The sequence below is a fragment of the Solanum stenotomum genome, chromosome 2, assembly GCF_019186545.1.
Source record: "Solanum stenotomum isolate F172 chromosome 2, ASM1918654v1, whole genome shotgun sequence".
Taxonomy (NCBI): Eukaryota; Viridiplantae; Streptophyta; class Magnoliopsida; order Solanales; family Solanaceae; genus Solanum; species Solanum stenotomum.
In genome coordinates this window covers 68987154-69008966 of record NC_064283.1, presented here as the reverse complement: position 1 = coordinate 69008966, position 21813 = coordinate 68987154, and the positions used below count along the sequence as shown (strand labels likewise).

Here is a 21813-nt window from a genome sequence, read left to right as displayed (position 1 = left end):
TCTCACTAATCATGTTATCGGTAGTGAAAGGTCTATCTATGATTCCTGATTTGACAAAAAAGAAAGGTAAGGAGAAAGAGGTTTCAACTGTTGATTCGAAGGTGTACTCGTATGATAGTAATTTTATATAGAAGTTCATCTTAGAACAATTTTTTCCATCACTTTATCTTATTTTGAGAAATTACTTTGTCATACAATTAAATAAAATTTTATTGTTTTTTGATGATTTTTTGGTATTTCATTGTGCCTATTTAGTCTTTCTTGAAATTCTGAAAAATAATATTTCTCAAAATGTGGTATTGTTCATTCTAGTGTTGGACCTAAAAGGTAATATTTGATAGAAATTATGTTGGTGTTCGTTGTGGTATAAAAGGACTAGCTGAAAAAATATTTATAAAATTATTAACAAACGTGCATTATATGATATAAATTATGGTATAAAAGTTGGTATTCAAGCTATCAATTTAGCAAGAATAATTGTTTTTTGATGATTTTTTGGTATTTCGTTGTGCCTAATTTTTAGTCTTTCTTGAAATTCTGAAAAATAATATTTCGCAAATGTGGTATTGTTCATTCTAGTGTTGGACCTGAAAGGTAATATTTGATAGAAATTATGTTGGTGTTCGTTGTGGTATAAAATTACTAGCTGAATTTTTTTTATAAAATTATTAACAAACGTGCATTATATGATATAAATTATGGTATAAAAGTTGGTATTCAAGCTATCAATTTAGCAAGAATATTATACCATATTTTTTTTATGACAAGGGAAACCCGCAGCTGCTACCCTTTGGGTGCGCACAGGGTAAAACCCCCGCTCCTATGCAATAGCTCCTATGCAATAGCTCGCGACGAGCTCGACCCAGAAGGCACACCCCTTGCTTTCGCTGGCAAGGGGTTTCGAACTTGAGACCTCCAACATGGAAGTCCCAAGCCCAAACCACTGGGCCACCCCAAACCATATTTTAATCCAATAATATACCTCAATATAAACGTACAAATTTCTTGCAGTGTACAATAGATATAAGATTGAATTGGGGTGTCCAAATGACATATGCGGACAACTTCAAGAGGCTCTCGATGACTTAAGCCTATAATATACTAACTTATACCATATTTCATACCAACATTATATCATATAAAATACTAACCTTCATGACATAAATACTACCATATTGCCATATAAAATAGTAACTTATACCATATATCACACCAATATGGTATCATATAATATACTCCAACTTTCCTTGAAATCTATGCTACCATATAGTCATTATATAATATACTAACTTATACCATATATCATATCAACAAGATTTCGTTTAATATACCAATTTTTATTGAAATAAATACTACCAATTAGATATCATATAATATACTAACTTATACCATATTTCACCCCAATGTGAAATCATATAATATATTAATATTTATTGAAATAAATATTTTCTAATATATTAACATTATGTTAATTGATTTACATCTTTTTTGTTCGAAATTATTCATTTTTTAACCATAACAAAACCAACACCGTTGGAATTAATAAAAATAAAATTAACAATTGAAAAAATAACACCATTCTGAAAAATGCTTAAACATTGAATAATTATGCAATCATTTATAGCATAAAATACTATTCTGAAAAAAAAAATATTTATTCAAAATAATGAAAAACAACAATCAATTCTTAAATATTTTTCAGAATTAACTATGGAAAAAGGAATTATATTGAGGTTATGAAAGAGAAATATTAAATAACAATTGAGATATTTGTGAAAAGTAAATAACAACATGGAGTAAATTAAGGGATTAGAATTTTATTTACTATAGAATTGTGCGTGGGTTATTTTTCATTTAATATTTTTTTTATTTTGTTTTATTTTGTAATGATTCTATTGCTATTTTGGTGTAAAGTAAAAGTATTGTTATATACGTGTTATTTATGTTCTTAAATTGTATATTTAAGTTTTTTTTCCTTTTCGGAAACTTACATAAAACTCATTAGTTTAGGAGCTAATTACTGGGCCCGTTTGGCCATGCGATATGATATCATAATATAAAATCATGAGATGAAGTTAAAGTTGTGTTTGGACATGCGATATGAAATTCTTGTGTTGTATATTTTCTCATAAACATAAAAATCTCATAAGTTGTAAAACTATTAATTAAATAGACCAAGTTGTTTATTCAATCTTACCAAATAATCAAAAATTTTAAAAATCGTATAATAAATTATTATAAAGCTATTTGTTCTCAACTGAAGTAACTGTTTCATCTAACTTTAATTGATCAAAATTTAATTCAATAAAAAAAATTGAACATAAATTGTAGTGTACTAGTCTTTAATATAATTCTTCCACATAGTACGGACAATCTCCTCACGTTGAACTTGCATTTCAACCAACATTGTTACTTTGAGCCATTTCTTGGTCAATATCATTTGCAACTATATTTTCATGCTCATAGACCATAAATATTTCATCACTTTTTTGGTATTCTCGCAAATAATTATGTAACATTGTACGAGCTATGACAATTTTCACTTGTGTGTCAATATCATAATGGTTCATGCCTTGTTTCACTTGTGTGCAATTACACATTTTTAGTGCATTAATTTCGTGCTAAAATCAAATATATTGGAAGTAGTGATTAACAAACATATATCACCAACTTTGTCTTTTTACATATTAAATTGTTTTAAACATTTTCATATGTAGCCGTAAGAGAAGTTTTTTAATTATGAAAAACTAAAAATGTATTATTCTCTCCGTTCTATTTATATTCACCAAATCAATTCCCACTTTAACATTTATATTCACTAAATTTAAAGTAATAATAAATTTTATGTTGGTGAGAATAATAAATTTTAAAAAGTAATGATGTGATTATAAATTTTATTTACATATGAAATAAATGGTTAGTAGATATAAATGTGGAGTTGTTTTAACAAAATATAAACTTGTGGGTCAATTTTTATATTTAAAAAATCACAAATCATAATATGGAATCCCCAAATCACGATTTTTGGAGAATATGGAATTCCATCTCATGATATGGAATCATGAGATGTAATCAGCATGAAATCGCATGTTCAAACGATATCTCATGATTCCATATCGTAATATGGTATCATATGGCCAAATGCCTACTTAGATTCACTCTACTTTGCAATATTATGAATCTTACCAAATTTTTATGCATCGAGATACGTTTGGATACATCCAGATATATTATCTCGAGATATATGATGTCAAAATTAGGTGTAATTTGTTCGAAATACACTGTATCCAAGTGGATTTGCATGTATATGATATACATAACAAATCTCCCTCGCCTCCCTCCCATCTCGCTCGCCACTCTATATATACGGTATCTCATTTATATGTGAATCACACCAGATACATACATATACATGTATCTAGTGTGTATCTAGTATTATTCGCATGTATCTCAAATACATAATGAATCTTGCTTGCCTCTCTCACTATTTTAGTGTATCTAGTAACAAAAATACATGTATCTGGTTGTATCTTCCTCAATATATGACAAATAGTTCTTAATTAGTGGTAAGATAAGTAATATTTTGAAAGTATAGATAATAATAATAGTATATATAATAATGGAGTACATCCAATTATGTGGTTTCTCCAAAAAATATTATATCAAATAGCGATTTGTAGGATCGATAATTGGAATTCGAAAATGGCTATACCTCGAAATTAAAAGGCATAAATTAGTTTTAAAAATAGAAACAAATTCTAGGACGATTTTAAATCTATGCTGGTGAAATTCAAAGATCATGTCTTAAAGTACAACATTATGCAAAGTAAAACTCAAGAATCATATGTAGGAATTCATAACAATGCAAGTGAAACTCAAGGATGGCGTCCTAGAGTTTGAAGTATTGCAAGCGGGCATGATATGATCACAAGAATTAATTATGTACTCCATCTATATTGAATTAAACCACTTGCTTCACCGTTTGTGCGGATCCCCATCAATTTCTTTGACTTTCATTCTTATGAATTTACTTTCTATACATTATACTTAACGTGTTAGCTATAGCATTGCACGAATTGATATGCGTGCACACAACGCCTACGTCTAGTATCCATCATTTATGACTAGAATTACTGGGGTATTTAATCCGATTCGATCCCCTAACTTTCGTCCCTCAGTATCAGTGTCGACCCAACAAAATATTTCTGTATGTTATCAACGTTGGATAACTTAATTCTATGGTATAAATAACTTGTTTTTACTTATACATCATATACATTTATACACACACAAAATTAAAAACCTACTCATTTTCTTAAAATATTATTATAAAAAATATTTTTCATCGTATCAACCAGTACACCTTGTTGTTGTCATGTACTAATAGTCTCTCTTGTCTCAACTCAATAACTCATCATTCTCACACCTATATTGTACTTCTTGACAGTCGTCATCATCCCTTCCCAACAAGAGCCACCGCCAAAAAACCAAAAACAAAACTATGTTATTTTTTTCTTTCTAAGTCTTGACAAATTACTAGTCATAAGTTATATATTGTTCATCACCAAATTAAAGAATATTGTGATAGGATGTAAAATATTATCTTATTTATAATCTACAAATTCAAACTAGAGCTATTTATCAGTTGGTTCAATTTGATTTTGTTAAATCGGTAATTGAATCATTAAGTTATCAAAATATCTATAAATCTAGATAAGGAAAAAGGATAAATATATCTCCGAACTATCGTAAATGACATGCAGATACCCTTCGTCATACTTTTGGACATTGGTGCCTCTGCCATAAAAAAACTAGAGCATATATGCCCTTCACTCTAACGGAAGACTAAATAGGGACACGTAGCGTATTTTATCCGTCGATCCGATATTTAATAAATATGTCGGGTCGGTAAATAAAATTATGACACATGTATGTCCGTTAGTATAAAGGGTATATATGCTCTAGTTTTTGGACGGCATGGGCACCAATGTCACAAAAGTATGATGCAGAGTATCTGCATACCATTTACGATATAGTTTGGTGGTATATTTGTCCTTTACCCCATCTAGATATGAGGAAGATGGGAAAAGGATACTAAAGTTAACAAGTTGAATTACTAATTAAACTGTTAAAGAAATTCGATCATATCTGTATTGAAACTTGAATACACTCGCATGGATAATAATTGCATTCACATATGTTCCCAAATCAAAAGAAGTGTAATTAACGGCACTAAAAAGCAAATTAAATTATTTTCAAAGTCTAACTATAGACTAATTTAATAAACAAAGTTGAAAATAAAATTTAATAGATAAAATAATAATAATAACTAAAACTGACATTATGCTTGATCTTTAGCAAACAGGCTCCACAAGAACATACCTAATAAACGCAATGACACAAAATGGCAAATCAAAACTGGACAAAAACTTCAATAATTTTATATACATTTGGAATATTTATTTTGACTACTACCTAAGTTATAATCTATAATATTTAATATTATATATACTAAATGCAAGAGGCCTAATAAAGCATACTAAAAATGATCTTATATACTCTCTCCGTCCCATTTTATGTAGCATTTTTTGGATTTCGAGATTCAAACAAGTATATCTTTGACTGTAAGTTTTTCATAGATCTTTTAAACAATTTGAATTGTCAATTATTGCGACTTATAGTATTTTGGACGTAGTTTACAAATATATAAATTTCATTCCAAAAAAATTGAAGATTTCATGCGTAAATTTCTGATCAAACTTAAATGCTTTGACTCTTGAAAAACAAAAAGTTTCACATAAATTAGGACAAAGGCGAATTATGTCTCAATGTATATTGCACATTTCTCTTTTTAATTAGTCACAAGAAAAAGACACATTTCATCATTCACAAATGTTGTGATAATGCATAAGTATCTCCTAAACTATTACCGAAATTTCAGCGACACACCTTAACTTAACTAGGGTCTTATTATCCTCCCTAAACTATTTTAAATGGAATAAATACACCATAAATACTGACGTGGTATAGTTTAAAGGGGATAATAAGACTCTAGTTAATGACATGAAATCGCAAACTTTCAGCGAAAAAACATTAGTAAAGCACATTCAAAGGCCAAAACATTGACATTAAATTCTAAAAATACCCCCGACATGAAACATATACGTCGATAAAGAAATTTAAAATTTTAAAAATATCCTCGACATGAAGCAAACACGTCGATAAAGAGATTTTGAAATTTTAAAAATACCCTTGATATGAAGCAGACACGTGAATGAAGAGGTGTTTGCTTCTTCTTCTATATATATATAATTGCTGTTATTATTATTATTATTATTATCTTTTTGTAATATTAAAGTTGACAGCCAAGAAGAAGGTGATGAATGAGCAATTTGTCTGAGAGTGAGTAGAAGATATGAAATGAGAGAAAGGGAGGCAACGTTTGCTGGTCGGTGGACCCAAATGTTACACTACACTGTATTATCATCACATCATCCTAGGCTAATTATTTCAAAAATATTTATTCGCGCTTGATATTTATATATTATTTTAGATTATGATACTTTTCGTTATTAGTTAATGAATTGATGAAGTTAAAATATATATTAGTTAATCATATGATTAAACGGGAGAGATGTAAATTGGTTGTGAAAATTTTGTCCTTCAAAAAAATTGAAGTTCTAAAAACTAATTTCACTTATAATTTTTTTAAAAAAATTTAAGTAAAATGTCCAAACATAACATTAAAAGTTCAAGTTTTCAAATTTTAACTTTAAAATATGGTCAAATATGAGTGAAAAAATAGAAATTCTTACCTAAACTTTTTTGTATAGAGTACTAACTAAACTGCAAAACTCGTCATTAATGTTATTTAGCTATAATTTCACAATGGATTATTATAAAATTATGTAAAGTAAGAATTACTTAGTGACAGATTTACGAGGAATTTCATAACTAATTATATCCAATCTTTTGTTTGCCTTTTTTCCAATCATTTTTTGCATTTTAAGTAGTGATAAGAAAGTTTAAAATAGAGAAAAATGAATAGGATAATTTGGTGCACTAATTAAGCTTTCGTTATGAGTATAATATGAAGAAAGATCAGATCAAAATGATTTATTGTATATAATTTTATTTTATATTTTTATAAGAGGATGTTTTCATAATTCGAACTTGTAATTACCTCTTAAAAATCTCTATGTTTTTAGTGTAATTGCTATTTTTATAGATATTTTGATTGAAAGACGAGAAAAAAAATAGTAGTAATGTTTTTATATGAAAAAAATTAAGAAGTTACACATTATTTCAATGAGAATCTGCTTCTCATCATGCATTTTCTTAGCAAATCGATTCAGTAATCATATTTTATAACATACATTTCTCACTAATTCACGGAGAGAAAAAAAACCCTTATTTCTAATAATACATAAATAAAATTGAAAAAAAATGATAGAGATGAGAAATAGGATAGGGGTGGGGGGGTGGGGGGGGGTGGAGGGTATTATGGATATGTGTTTGTCTATGCATGACACCTAAAACACATATAGAGGAACCTCACATAGCATCTTTTCTTCAAAAAAATTCATTTTATAGCAAAGAGTTAAAGGAGAGAAAGAGAGAGAAAAAAACACACAAAATAGTTCATAGATATCATGGGATGAATATTCTCTTTAATTCCTCTTACTCAAGTCTCACTCACTTAATTATTTTAAGTTCTTGATAAGGTTTGTAAACTTCTTATTTTGGTTAATTAATTTTCCTTCATCTTTGTTATTAATTGAGTTAATTTTCTTTCTTTAATTTCTAACAAACAGCTCAAGGATTAAGAACACCAAAAAAGTAGATCAAGATCAAGAGGAAATTAATTCTATATCAAACAAAACAAAAGGTTTGTAAATGAAGCTTTATTGAATTAAGTTCTTTTTTCCTTAATTTTTTTGGTTAATTTTTATTTATTTATTTTTAATAGATGGCTGGAGGTTCATCAACATCATCTATGTTTTTTGGAATGAGAGAAGAAGAATTAAGTCAAAATCAACAAGAAAATCTCCTTCAAGCTCAAGCACCATCAAAGAAGAGAAGAAATCAACCAGGCACACCAAGCAAGTATCTAATTAAATAATTAATTAGACTAATTTTATGAAAAAGATTTTTTCAATTATTTTAAAAAAAACATAAGAACAAGAGAGAACACTAATTTATTTCTTCTTTAATTTATTATATTAATCTATCTATAGTATGAATAAAAGTTGAAAATAATAGTTTATAACTCAAGTTCAAGTTTTACCTTAAAGAAATTTGAGGAAAACCCTAATTTGTTAGGTTCTTCAATTTTTTGTGAATAAAATCACTCTTCCCAGTAATGGACTATGAAAAATCAGGGAAGACGAAAAAGAAACCGATTAAAAATTTGAACCGCTTGACTAACCCCTTCATATATAATTCATTCATTAATGTTGGAATATATAGTTGAAACCAATTAAAAGTGCAAATCGCGATAACAAAAAATGATGAATTTTCTTTCACATATATATGATGAACTATGAGGGTATAGTCAAACAAAAATTGAAAAAAATCCATTTATTTAACTGACCCTTTCATAGTTCATTCATTCTAGAATTTCGTATGTTTAATTTTCACCATATATAAATCATAAATATAACTTTGTTACTAATAATTCGTTTTTTTTTTTGTTTTGTTTTATTGTGATGGGATGAATAGGTCCAGACGCAAAAGTGATAGCGTTATCACCAAAGACTCTAATGGCAACAAATAGATTCTTATGTGAGGTATGCAACAAAGGTTTTCAAAGAGAACAAAACTTACAACTCCATAGAAGAGGACACAATTTGCCATGGAAATTAAAGCAAAAAAATACAAAAGAAGTTGCAAAAAGAAAGGTGTATCTTTGTCCAGAACCAACATGTGTTCATCATGAACCAAGTAGAGCACTTGGTGATCTTACTGGGATTAAAAAACATTATTTTAGAAAACATGGTGAGAAAAAATTCAAATGTGAAAAATGTTCAAAGAAATATGCTGTTAAGTCTGATTGGAAAGCACATACCAAAACTTGTGGCACTAGGGAGTATAGATGTGATTGTGGCACTCTTTTCTCCAGGTACGAAATTTTGTTTGTCGCTAATCTGTCACTAAATTGCTCGTAACTATAACATGATAATGTGACTATAGTGATAGAAGTTGTTTTATTTGTTTATTGCTAATTCCTGAATTTCATTGCTAAATTATTCGTGGCTGTATAACATGATTATGTGACTATATATAGTGATAGAAGTTGTTAATCTGTCGTTAAATTATTCATAGCTATGACAGGATTATGTGATTGTATAGTGATAGAAGTTGTTTTATTTGTCTGTTGCTAATTCCTGTTTTTTTTTTCTAGTGAACTCGTCTATTTACCTTTCTTTTCCTTTTCTTTTTGTCTTGGTCACCTTAAGAAAAAAAAACGAATTTGTTATGGAATTCGTCACTTAATAGATTGTAGCTAATAATTTTTTTTTGATGATTTAATGTTAATTTGTCATTAAATAGAATTAGCTATTATTTTTTTTATTGTATTGTCGCGTCTATGTTTTATTTTTTTAAAGTAGGGAACTCGTCTATCTATCTTTTATAACGACTAAATTCTCTGAGTGTTATCGACTTTTAGACACAAAAATTAGAATTTAGAAACCGTTTTTTTCTTAAATGTTGTAATCAGTCAAACTACGTCATATAAATAACGTAAGAAGGAACACTTTTCGTGAAGTGCTCAATATTGTTTTTTTCTTGGATTTTCGATCGTGTCTTAATTAGTTTGGTAGTGTGACTGATCATCCTTTCGAACCAACTATTTATTATTTGAAATTTGAATTTTGGATTTTATTATTTTTATTTTATTTTATTCATGATGATGAGTCTTTTGAATTAAGTTTGGCATCTTTTTTAGTAGTATTTGTTTTTTTCCCAGGTGATGAAAAAGGGGAGAAATGAAAGGAAAAAGTTTTTTCCATTTTTTCTTGCAGTTACAAGATTCTTTTTTTTTTTTTAAAATAAAATAAAAGAATAATAATATTTTTTTCTCTCTTTATCTTCTTTCTTTTTGTTTTTTTCTCTCTGGTAGTTTTTTGTTTTTGTCTTTGGATCTTTTACTATTAGACAATGTGTACACGTGAAATTATTATTACATTGGTTGTATTTTATTTTGTCTTTTTTCTTTACCACGGGTAGTATATAAGTTTTTTCAAAAAAAAAAAATTGATTTATTTTATCCATTTATATTATTTTTTCTTTCAAGGCCCTCATCGCTTGATAAATAAGGTATTTCAAGATTATAATAATAAGATATAGATAGTGGTATCAAGATTAAATATGAATATATTTTTATTGTAATGTTTGATTTATTAGATTAAAAATGGATTATAAGATGAATAAATTTTTATTATTTTTATTTTAAGTTTGTTCTTATTTTTTTAAAAAAATAACTTTAACGACGAGCAAAGCAATATGTTATTTTGTTGTTTTACATAGAAATAGAGTATTATTCTTTCTGTAATTCTTTACTTGTTGCATTTTGTTTTATAACAAAGTCGATTTGAGTAAGATAGTTGATATCTAAAATTATATATGAAAAGTATATCGAACTATAAATTGTACTGTAATTTTTTTATATTAATATAAAGAAAAAATCATTTTAAAATATTTATAAAAAAATATTTGACTATTAAAAAACGCTTAAATAATTTCGAAATTACTAATCTTTATATTTTAAAATTATAATTTCTTATCCCACGAATCAAACCAACGTAACATCGAGAGATACTCTCTCCTAGGGAGTATCGTCCTTTTTTCCGTTACATTTACCTTTTCAAGTTATTCACGTGTTGCTATGTCCATGCATAAATAGTGGTAATACTTTGTCAGATTTTGTTCTTTTCTTAATTGGTTGCTATATTATTCCTTTTTCATGATAATTTTTTTTTCTACTTTATCGTAATATGTAATATATTAATCGAGAAACGAATTCAGAATTATATACTGACTAATTTTGTATAAAATTAAATTTTCTCGCGTTTTTATGATAGTAATTGTTTTTAAATATTTGGTCTAGTTAGTTTTGAGTTTCGAAATGTAATATGTAAATAAAGATAACTGAATAGTTAGAATGTAAGATTTAAAATTAATGAGGGTATGAGTTTAGTTATGTTGAGTTGTTTATGTGTTTTAAATTAATAATTTATAGATATAATTTTATTTTTTTAACTGGGAGTTTCATTATTGAAAATCATATCCCAGGCGTTTCATTTATTTGATTTTGACCATTAATTTCCCAATTTCTTTTGTTGCATTTATTTGTTTATTTATTGTGGAAAAGTTCACATCATTCATTTTACAATTTTGGCAAATTATTCTTTGACAATTCTTGATTATGTTTCTGTCAATTTTGACCACATTATATTTTCATTAATATAAGAAATTTTTATAACAACTTATCTTTACTTTTTATAATATGTAATTTATTTTATTTTTATAATTACAAATCATATATTTTAATGTTACTTAAAGTATCTTCCTTATATATAGAAATTTATTGTATATTTTGTTATTTTCCCTACAACATTAATTTGATAATGACATGGCCGCAAAAAAACTAATTTTAATTTATTGAATATTGTAAATGCATTTTAACTTTTTATATCCAAGTTTTCTCTTCTAGAATGGGACCATTTGAGTCATTTTCAAGTCAATTTCTTTTTCTTATTTAAGTAAATTTAATTTTCGAATAATTATATAGTATGTAACAGGTTTTTACTTAGACTAGCTAAAGACAATATTCTTGTATAATTGTTGTTACAACAGTCTATAATTTGTTAATTTTAGTCCTAAATATATACTATTGTCATTGTCATAGTAGTGTAAGACAATTTTGAATTGGATGTAACTTAGTACTATATTTTAACTTATCTTATTTTTCAAGTTATTAATCTCACTTATTATGAACCATTTTGTGTAATTATCTTTATTTGGATTGAACATGAGGGTCTTAATTGGATTCTTATTTATTTATTGATCAATGCAATTTCAACTACTTACTTCATCTAAATTATGTCTATTATTTTTTTTCTTATTTCTTTTTACCCTTTTTAAAAATCATTCATTGGGAAGAGGAAGGGTGAATGGGAGGGGAAAGTCAGAAGCGGAACTAGAATTTCTAAAATATGGGTGCATTACAAAAAAATGTATTTAGTGGGAATAGATCGTTACATTTTTGGATAAATAACTTAGTGTTCTATCATGTGCATCATTCAATCCTTCTGAAGTACGAGTGTCAGTTGATAATATTAACTCAATTTTACAAACTATGTACACGTTTAGTAGATATACAGATCATAGGTTCACGTGCACCATAATTTCTATACTAAATTCACCTGTGGAGAAAGAGGATTACTAGGTAGGAATCAAACCCCCACCCAGAGAATGTTCAAGAGTAACCAACTAACCGAACAACTAAAATTCTCCTTTCTTTTTTTTTAGCTTGAGTTTGTGTATTATTTTTGGAATTTAATTTATACACATAAACACCTTACACTTTCCTTCTTTTCTTACATCATATGTACACATATTTCTTATATTGTCAGTGCACATAACCGTATATATTCTTTTTGTCGTGTTTACACAGGCGCGACAGCTTCATCACACATAGAGCCTTTTGTGATGCCTTGGTTCAAGAAAATGCAAGAAATATCCTTTCACCAAACTCCTTGATGAACACCCTTGGCATGAACAACAACCAATATTTATATGGAAGTAGTAGCAACATAAACTTAGGCACCTTCTCCAAATTGGGCAATAACAACAACAACATCACAAAGACTACTACTACTACTACTACTACTACTAGTGGTGTTCAATTTGATCATCATCATGACAACAACCTCATTGGATCAAGTACTACTACTACTACTAACAATCCTTTTTTCCTTCAAGAAACAAATCAAGATTACAATCCTAACAACAATATCAAACCATTAATGGTCCATGGCCTAATGCAACTTCCTAATCTTGATCAAAACAATGATAACAACAATAGTAGTAGTACTATGTTTAACCTCAACTTTTTTCAAAACAATTTGTCTACCAATAGTGGAATTTTGGGTGATCATCATCATGATAACAATAATATAAGTTGTTCAATTCCATCACTTTATGGGGTACAAGTACTTGAGAGTAGTAATACAACTTGTTCATCTGGACCAATAATGTCAGCCACAGCATTACTACAAAAGGCAGCACAAATGGGATCTTCTAGTACAAGTAATATTAGTGCAACTGCCTCATTGTTCAAAGCCTTTGGAAGTACTAGTGGTTCATCATCTAGTGGCACAAAATCTGATCATCAAGCTTTCAACTTTGGTAGTGACATTACAGGTATGGTTTAATTAATTCTTAGACTTTGATATTTTAAAAAGAATCGATTTCATTCAACGTTTGATTCAAAGAACTACGCTTACCCCCCCCCCCCCTCTTCCAACTCTCCTAGCTCATAAAACGGCTTTGTTGCAATGGGTGGTAGAGAGTTCATAGTACTGAAGCACTGAAGTGATCCAGTAGTCGGTAAAGGGGCCTAGAAGTGCCTACTAATACACCACACTACACTCGGATTTTCACACTTACAGAGCTAGGCGATCAATATCCTTGCTCTTCATCTCCATCTCTTTAATTATTTAGTCTTTGTCTCATTTTATATGACAAAATCCTTTTTAGTATTGTCCAAGAGAAGAGTAGTACATTTCTTTATTTGTTTAGAAAAAAGTTTACTTCGAACTTCTTGTTCTAAACTTAGTGACATGATTTTACGATTAAAAAAATGTATATGACATATTTTGTTAAAAAAATTATCTTCACCCTCTATTTAACAAATGATAAATAGTTGCATGACATGTGTTTGCGCATAAACTTCTACCAACACTTCACCATGGCTAATTAATATATGCATTCTCAACTCATTGTTGTACTTAGCATTACATATATAGTATATGTTAAGAGGGTTTTATATTATAAACACAAGGTGCGGGTAAGTAATTATTTATCTTATAGATCATGGATTTCAAAAGTCAATCTTTATTTTTTAAACTTCTTCACACCCCTTTATAAATTATTGTCACATAAATTAAAACGAAAGAAATGTCATGTTTGTCTCTATCTATTATAATTTCTAGCTCCGCCACTGACTAAGAAAACCACTTTGCATGTCTAGTAGATGGTGGTATCATCAATGCTTATGGAGGTGGATCACATGAAGGCATGTACAATACATCAACAAAGTTGAACTTTGAGCAACATCAAGGTCCACCTCAAAAGAAACAATTAACTAGAGACTTTCTTGGAGTTGGGGAAATAGTAAGAAGTATGAATGGGAGATTTAGTACCCAAAGAGAACAACAACAACAACAGAATAATGGATTGAACAATATGATGAGCTCATTATTGGATCCAGAGAGAAACCAAACCCAACAGAGTTTTGGAAGTGCTACCAATTTTCAATGACTAGCTTGTTCAAGAAAAAAAAATGTGAAAGTTAAATGAAGAAAAGGAGAGCACAAAAAAAAACAGGTATAAGTTTAAATTTAGCTCATTAATTGCACAATTGATTCTGAGTAGCTTTATCGAAATTAGAAGCAGATTATGCAAAGACTTCCAATAGTCTGTTTGACCAAGATTTCGAAAAGTCAGAAGTGTTTATTTTTAAAAAGTGAGTCAAAATCTTATTAGTGTTTGTCGAGACTTTTTAAAAGTGCTTCTTAGTGTATTTTATCATAAAATTCTTTTAGAAAAAAAAAAGAATACTTCTTTTTAGCTTCGAAAAACAACTTCTACTATATAAGTTCAGCCAATCAACTCACTTTTTAAAAATAAACACTTTTGTATCTCCGATTATTCAATAAATTCCACAAACAAAAATTCTTTATATTGTTATAATAATGGTATATATATGTATTGAGATTATTATTTTTCAACTTGAATTTCCAACTCAACAAAAATTCTATTTTGTGTTAATACATTTTTTATGAGGAGTTTGTTAGTATATTTGATCCACTTGGTTACCGTTTACCGTATTTTTATGCCACAAAAGGTATATTTGCTCTATTTTCAATAGTTCAGAATCGTAAAGATTTCTTAAAAGCACATACACCCTTATTGATTATTTTATGATTATATTTTGCAGGGTATGTATCTATGTTTGGAAGGAGGACAACTTCTAAGGATGAAAAAACTTTGTTTGTTGTTTAATTTTCCTTTAAATTATTAAGACTTTTTTTTTACCCCTTTTTGTAGTTATAAGTTCTATAGTCTTGACTCTATTTCTTTAGTCCTTTCTTTTTAGTTTTTTTATTTGAAGTACTGTTCAGAAAAATAGGTCAAGACACAAACAATATATAGTTTGATGAAAAAACTCTTAGATCTAAATGTAAATATATAATATGTTTGAATTTTCTTAATTTCTAGTGTACTTATTATAACAAAAAAATAATTTGCACCAAGAAAAAACAATCAAAACTTAAAATTTTTGTGATTATCATAGTTTTTTTAAAAAATAAAAATTTCACTGCGATAAGTGTTATAGTCTCTATGAATTCTTTGATAGTTTGATTATTATTATTTTAAAAAAATGATCTTGAATTAGACGGATTTGATCTTGAATGTGAATTTAACTATTCGTAATAGGCGGCACGAGTAAATATCTCACGAACAAATAAGTTTGATCTTGAATGTTTTGATATTTGATATGCCTTCATTAAATTTGATATTGAACACCTTGTATATTTAATTTGCCTTTCTCTAGTTGAAGCTTGTAGAGAAAATTGTAGCTTATGATCCACAAATTTTCTCGACATCTTGTTAGAATTTAGTGTTAAGATATTTATTTATGATTGTAGGATATAAGGGTTGTGATGAGGATAAACTCTTTTCAACGTTAAAATAAAATGACATGTCAACATTTGATTAGTCGGAAACATGACATTTATATACATGACACATATTTTTGTTTTTTTATTTGACTAGATATGCCATGTCATTAATTTTAACATGTAATATGATTCTATTAATTTTATTTTATTTTGTTTTGTTTTACCTGTCATATTACATCATTTGACTTATAACACTAGACGGAGCCTCTATAATAGGGTGACTTTGTAGCACAATTAAATGAATCAATCCAACAAAATCAAATCATTAACTAAATTCATGTACATTTGTTGGACTTTAAGAAGTTAAATCAATTATATTAGCCCATAGTATTTTATTTAAAATAATATATTGTAAATTTAAAAATATAGTCTGAATAATTTAATCGGCGTATTAGTTAAAATATATCTCTAGAACAATCTAAGGGTATTCAAATCAAATGAAAAACAATGAGAATGGTAGGATCATAGGTATAAAATACTAGTATATTATGTATAAAAGCATATATTATTTGTCATTTGATCAGGATATCAATTACTAAATATTCTTGAGAAATTTATTTATAAATACCTAATTATATATAACTTAATTGTGTAAATACACTTTTTGTTAGTTAGATGTATCATTTTGGATTTGGACTAAAAAATTAATTTGGTGTATGATATGATGTATAACTAAATATTGCACAAATTAAATATTAATTTATGGGAAATTTTTTAAAATGTCAATATTTTAGCATTTAATATGATCTCTTAGCTACATTTTCAATATTTATTAAAAGTGTCAATATTTTTGTTTGTTATATATTTGATTTATGTATTTTTTAAATTTATTTATTTTGAAAGAATACAACTATTTAATAACAGAAAGGAGAAAATCAAGGGATAAAATATTTCAGAAAAAGGTAAGTATCACTTAATTTTCTCATCAGTTATATTTTCAAAGAAAAATCAAACGTGTGCCTTTCTCACAATGTATTTTTATTTTTTTTTTCCAGAATTTTGCAACATTTTTAAAATTGTATCATTTCAATATGTATACTATTTGTATTCATTCTAGTTTTCATGTTGTATTTTGTATAATGAAATTTGTACTTTTTTTTATTAGTTTGTATTCATTTCAATAGGTATACCAAATGAATCTGTAGTTATTTAAAAAACATATTTGTATTCATGTATTTTTTTCACTGTGTATTTATTTTTTTTCTTCAGAATCTTGTATCCTTTCTTAAGTTGTATTCATTCCAATATGTATTTTATTTGTATTTGTATTCATTCTAGTTTTTATGTAGTATTTTGTATAATAATAGATAAAATACAAAAAACAATATAATGAAAAAGTGAGAATGAAAAATAAAACTGAAAAGGAATAAGTGAATATTTGTTGCAATCATTCTTAAATAAAGTAGGGAAAATTGTATGACATAGCAAATTATTAATTCAAATTAAATGCTATAGCTATAGTTTCTTTTATTTGTAATTCACAGCAAACATTTCATGTTTTTTGTCATTCCATAAATAGACCAAAATATACAAATGCAGGATCCATTTGTATACCGAAATATACAAATAAATCCAAATACATATTTTTTATGTCTATGTATACTGAAATATACATATTAATAGTCATAGCAAACATAAAGTTTGTTATGGAGCGCAATTATACAAACTATAGCTATAGCATACAAATATGATTTTTATGTTTGCTAAACCTAAAATTTACTTAATAAAATACATAACAAGTTGACATACCTTTAGAATGAATACAAATTAGGAACAAATACCATATTCATAAGCAATGCAACATGACTTTTGAATGAATAGAAATATTAATAGCATACATACGATTTTAAATATAAATTGAGAAAGGATACAAAATTCTGAATTTTTTTATAAAAAAACAAAACAAACTAATAGGAAGTTGTTCTTCCTATAATTAAAATACATATCTAGTTCACATACCTTTTGGATGAATTCAAACTAGGAACAAATACAAGATTCATAAACTACGCAACGTAAGATTTTGAATGAATACAAAAATTAATAGCATACATACTGATTTGAATATTAATTGAGAAAGGATACAAAAACTATAAATTCAAAACAAACTAATAGGAAATTGTTCTTCCTCAACTTGGTCTTCAACAAGTTTTTCGAAATCTTCCGCATCCAATTAATAGTGTATTTACATAATAGAGGGAAATCTCAAAAGATACTTGATGACAATGTGTATTTACCTTTATCAGTGGCTGAAAAAATATTTTGAAGAAATGGTGAGATTTTTTTAACAAAGTGGAGGAAAATAGAAAATGTGATTTTCTTGGGCAAAGAAAGGAGAGAACAATGGTGAAAAACTCGAGAGAGGTAAGAGGAATTTTTAATAAAAACCTAGAAAGAGGGGAAAGTAGATAATGAGAGTTTTTCTTCTTCTTTTTCACAGATAGGGGAGTAAAATTAGGGGTCATGGTTTGAGAAATAAAAGGAAAAAAGATTAATTATATTAGGATACATTTTATTTTTTTTAAATATTGACATATTGACATTTTCAATAATTATTTTAAAGTATAGATGTTTTTAACAATTATGTTAGGGAGTTTGACTAGTTTACTAATTTTCCCTTAATTTATCGAGTGATTAACGATAAGAAGACATTATTCAACTAATGCATGATAAAATATTCTTGAACTTTGTCCCTTCCCAAAAGAAGTTCTTGAACATGTAAGATCCAATTAAATAAATAAAAAATGTAAGTGATCACCTCGAGGCTTTCAAATGTGTAGGATGATCAATTTGTATCAAATTAAAAGTGTTGTTGCCATGCAAAAAGTAATTAAATATGATCAATTATGAAATCCATCATAAGTTTGTACTTGATTATTTGAATATATATATATATATATATATATATATATATATATATATATATAGTTAATTAGATAAAACTTATCTATACCAAATGAATGAAGAAATTCGGGATAACGTTGGACTGATCTCCGTGATGAACAAGATGAAAAAAAATACTTTGATAAGATTTTTTACAAATCAACTTAAACTATATTATCCTTATTTAGAAGGGACTGTTGGAGAGGACCAACATAACATTAAATTGTGGTACAAAAAGAAAGGTAAATTGTACTACAAATAGGACTTCATCTTATAACAATAGGATAACGTGTACAGCTTTCGGTAAAACAAGTGTAGCACATCTCTTCATGTCAAAAATTTGGAACATTCGAATTCATATGGACTCTCTTAATTGACTTTACACATGCATATTTTTTTTTACCAATATTTTACAGTATCAAGATCTTAAATGCTTAAACATTAGTACTATTTTCTTAGCAATATGATAAAATTTTCTCAAAGCTTTTGTTTCATGTATTCATTTTGGTTGAATAGATACAATTGATGTGTTAAAATCTTTTTCATCTGAACAATAGGAAAAAATTGAAGATAAAAAACTATCAAACTAATAGGAATAAATAAAAATGTTGATGCTAGGGGAAGTTTGGAAAATGGGAGTGAGTAGAACAAATGTTGTCATGTTAATTGGGGGTAATGGGAGCATTGTATAATTAAGGCTATTTGTTAGGAACTTTTTTCTTAACCTTGAATTTGTTGCTCAAGATTAGCTACTAACTCCTAATTTTTTTTATATCATATGTGAAATAGGAGTAATCTCATTATGTAATATAATAATATTGCATTAAACTGTTGTCATATGCTTCTTATAGAGTTATATATTCGATATGTTATCTTCTTTTATTTGTAGCATGATATTTTGTCATTAGAGTTTTGTGGCATGATCATTGATACATTTTAGACTAAGCGATACACTTTCTAAAGAAAATAAATCAATTGTATCTTTTAGAATTTCAACTAATTGATGTGATTCTCTATGTTTTGCTTATTGCCTTTGTTAGTTTGGCAAATAAAATAGTAGATGAAAAACTGAAGCTTTCGCTTAATTCTAAGTATGATCTCTAAAATGCTTGTGACTATCTTGCACAAATACTTAGAGCTAATTTAATCTCACATCAATTCTCTGAATATTTTTATTCCTTCCACGTCCTTCATTAGAAGTGAAACAAATATTTATTTTGTAATTCACAAGCCTTTTATTTTGGTTTTCATAGTACTACCTTATTTCTTTTGACTCATGAGTCTGATTGTGAATGTATGAAATGTGAGATGTAGATGAGACGAAGAGAAGCAAATATTTTTAATATGTGCTCTTTCTATGACCCCCTGATTAAGAAGCACAAGGATAGACAGAACAAGAGATTTTGAAGACTAATTAAGTTGTTCTATTATATGCTAATGCAATAAATAAATTCTCTCAATGGTTTGGACAACACAAATTGGTGAAATGTGATGTTATTCAGACTCATGGTCTGGTTTGATTGTGATATGTACAAAGAGTCGAACTGCTCGATATTGACAAGTGCAACCTTTGATGGTAAGCAACTAATATTATATATATATATAAATATTTTTAGCTATGCAAGAAGGAATAAGCAATGGACTTGATTTTTTTACTCCTTTAAGCACCCCAATGCACTTCCTTTCTTGAACTCGTGCTATCCCACATAGTTGAGACATATAAACAAGAAGCAAGCGGAAACATGTGTTGCAAATGAAGCTCTGAAATTGTTGATGGAAGTTTGCAATTTTAGCATTATTTTTGCATATATTGTAAAGAAAAAGTTGTGTTATACCGATGTTGTACAAAGAATTCTTGGTTAACTTTATTTATTTCAATAACATGTTGGGCCCGTGCATCGCATGGCCATCCCATTCTAATATCAACCTAATTGATAGACCGAAATAAGTTGAATAAATAAAAAAAAATTATTAATAACCCGCTCAATCTTTGACAAATTGAACAAGTTATGTTTTATAGACAAATTTTACCACTTCTAATAATATATAATATATTCATTTTTCATGCAAATATACAACCTTATCTTCTTTTTTCTTACAAGTAACCTAAAAAAAAGGAAGAGAAGAGAAAAAATAATAATTTCTTAACATATAGCAAAACGTGTAAGATACAATATATTTTATGTGTGACACTCCAAATAAAAATAAAAGCGGGACTAGTTATCAATATAATTAAGTTATGTAAATAACTTATTCGAATAAGTTAGAAGACATTTTTTGTAATTTTCCATATACAAATTTAGAGAAAATAATAAACATGACCCTTTATATTTGAGGGTAAATTTTAAATAGTTTCATTTAATATGTATTAAGTAATTCTAGTTCTTTTTAAGTATATCAAATAGTTCATTTAATATGTATGTATTTAACAAACTCCATTTCTATAGATGAACTAAGATATCACCTTGTTACTAGATTTTCAATTTTTTTAAATTTATATTTAATACATTTCTCAATATAAAATACAAAGTTTATGCGAAAGTTACTGAATTTCGAGAATCCATTCCTACCACTCTAAATCCACCCTTATTCTCTTGTCAACGCTTTTGCCGATCTCATCACACTAGACTAATTTAGTACAATTTATATATTTTTTTTACGTAATTTTATAAGTTATTAGTTTATTACACAAAAATATTCATAACCAAATACGAAAATAAACCGAGTAACCTCTTTCTCTAGCCAAAAATAAGAGGCCATTTTTATTATTTTCTCTATATTTTTTACAATAGTGTTGGGATTTTTATTTTTTTTAAAACTACAATGAAGCTTTTTATAATTAGAGCAAAATTAAGTATAAGTATATGTATATATAAAATATAAAATATTAACCAAAAAAATTTAAAAATATGTATATATATGAAAAACTATATAATATAATATAAATTACTATTATGATAGA

The 21813-nt window shown here is 27.3% G+C and overlaps 1 protein-coding gene across 4 annotated transcripts; it reads left to right on the top strand.

Moving 5' to 3' along the window:
* Positions 1 to 7570: 7570 nt before the first annotated feature.
* LOC125857116 (protein indeterminate-domain 5, chloroplastic-like) lies at positions 7571 to 15500 on the top strand. Of its 4 annotated transcripts, none has more exons than XM_049536788.1 (7): positions 7571 to 7724; positions 7815 to 7888; positions 7970 to 8102; positions 8722 to 9121; positions 12680 to 13428; positions 14258 to 14613; positions 15227 to 15500. In XM_049536788.1, the coding sequence occupies exons 3-6, from the start codon at positions 7970 to 7972 to the stop codon at positions 14545 to 14547; spliced, it is 1572 nt and encodes a 523-aa protein (XP_049392745.1). In that variant the 5' UTR covers positions 7571 to 7724; positions 7815 to 7888; the 3' UTR covers positions 14548 to 14613; positions 15227 to 15500. The 4 variants fall into 4 exon arrangements, with proteins under 4 accessions (XP_049392745.1, XP_049392742.1, XP_049392743.1 ...); XM_049536785.1 differs by having other exon boundaries at positions 7572 to 7724; positions 7970 to 8106; XM_049536787.1 differs by having other exon boundaries at positions 7575 to 7724; positions 7970 to 8106; positions 14261 to 14613.
* Positions 15501 to 21813: the final 6313 nt, after the last annotated feature.

Coding starts and splice junctions, on each gene's coding strand:
- LOC125857116 (XM_049536788.1), top strand. CDS start 7,970: ATGGCTGGAGGTTCATCAACATCATCTATGTTTTTTGGAATGAGAGAA. Junction 9,122..12,679: donor TGTGGCACTCTTTTCTCCAG/GTACGAAATTTT, acceptor GTGTTTACACAG/GCGCGACAGCTTCATCACAC. Junction 13,429..14,257: donor CTTTGGTAGTGACATTACAG/GTATGGTTTAAT, acceptor TTGCATGTCTAG/TAGATGGTGGTATCATCAAT.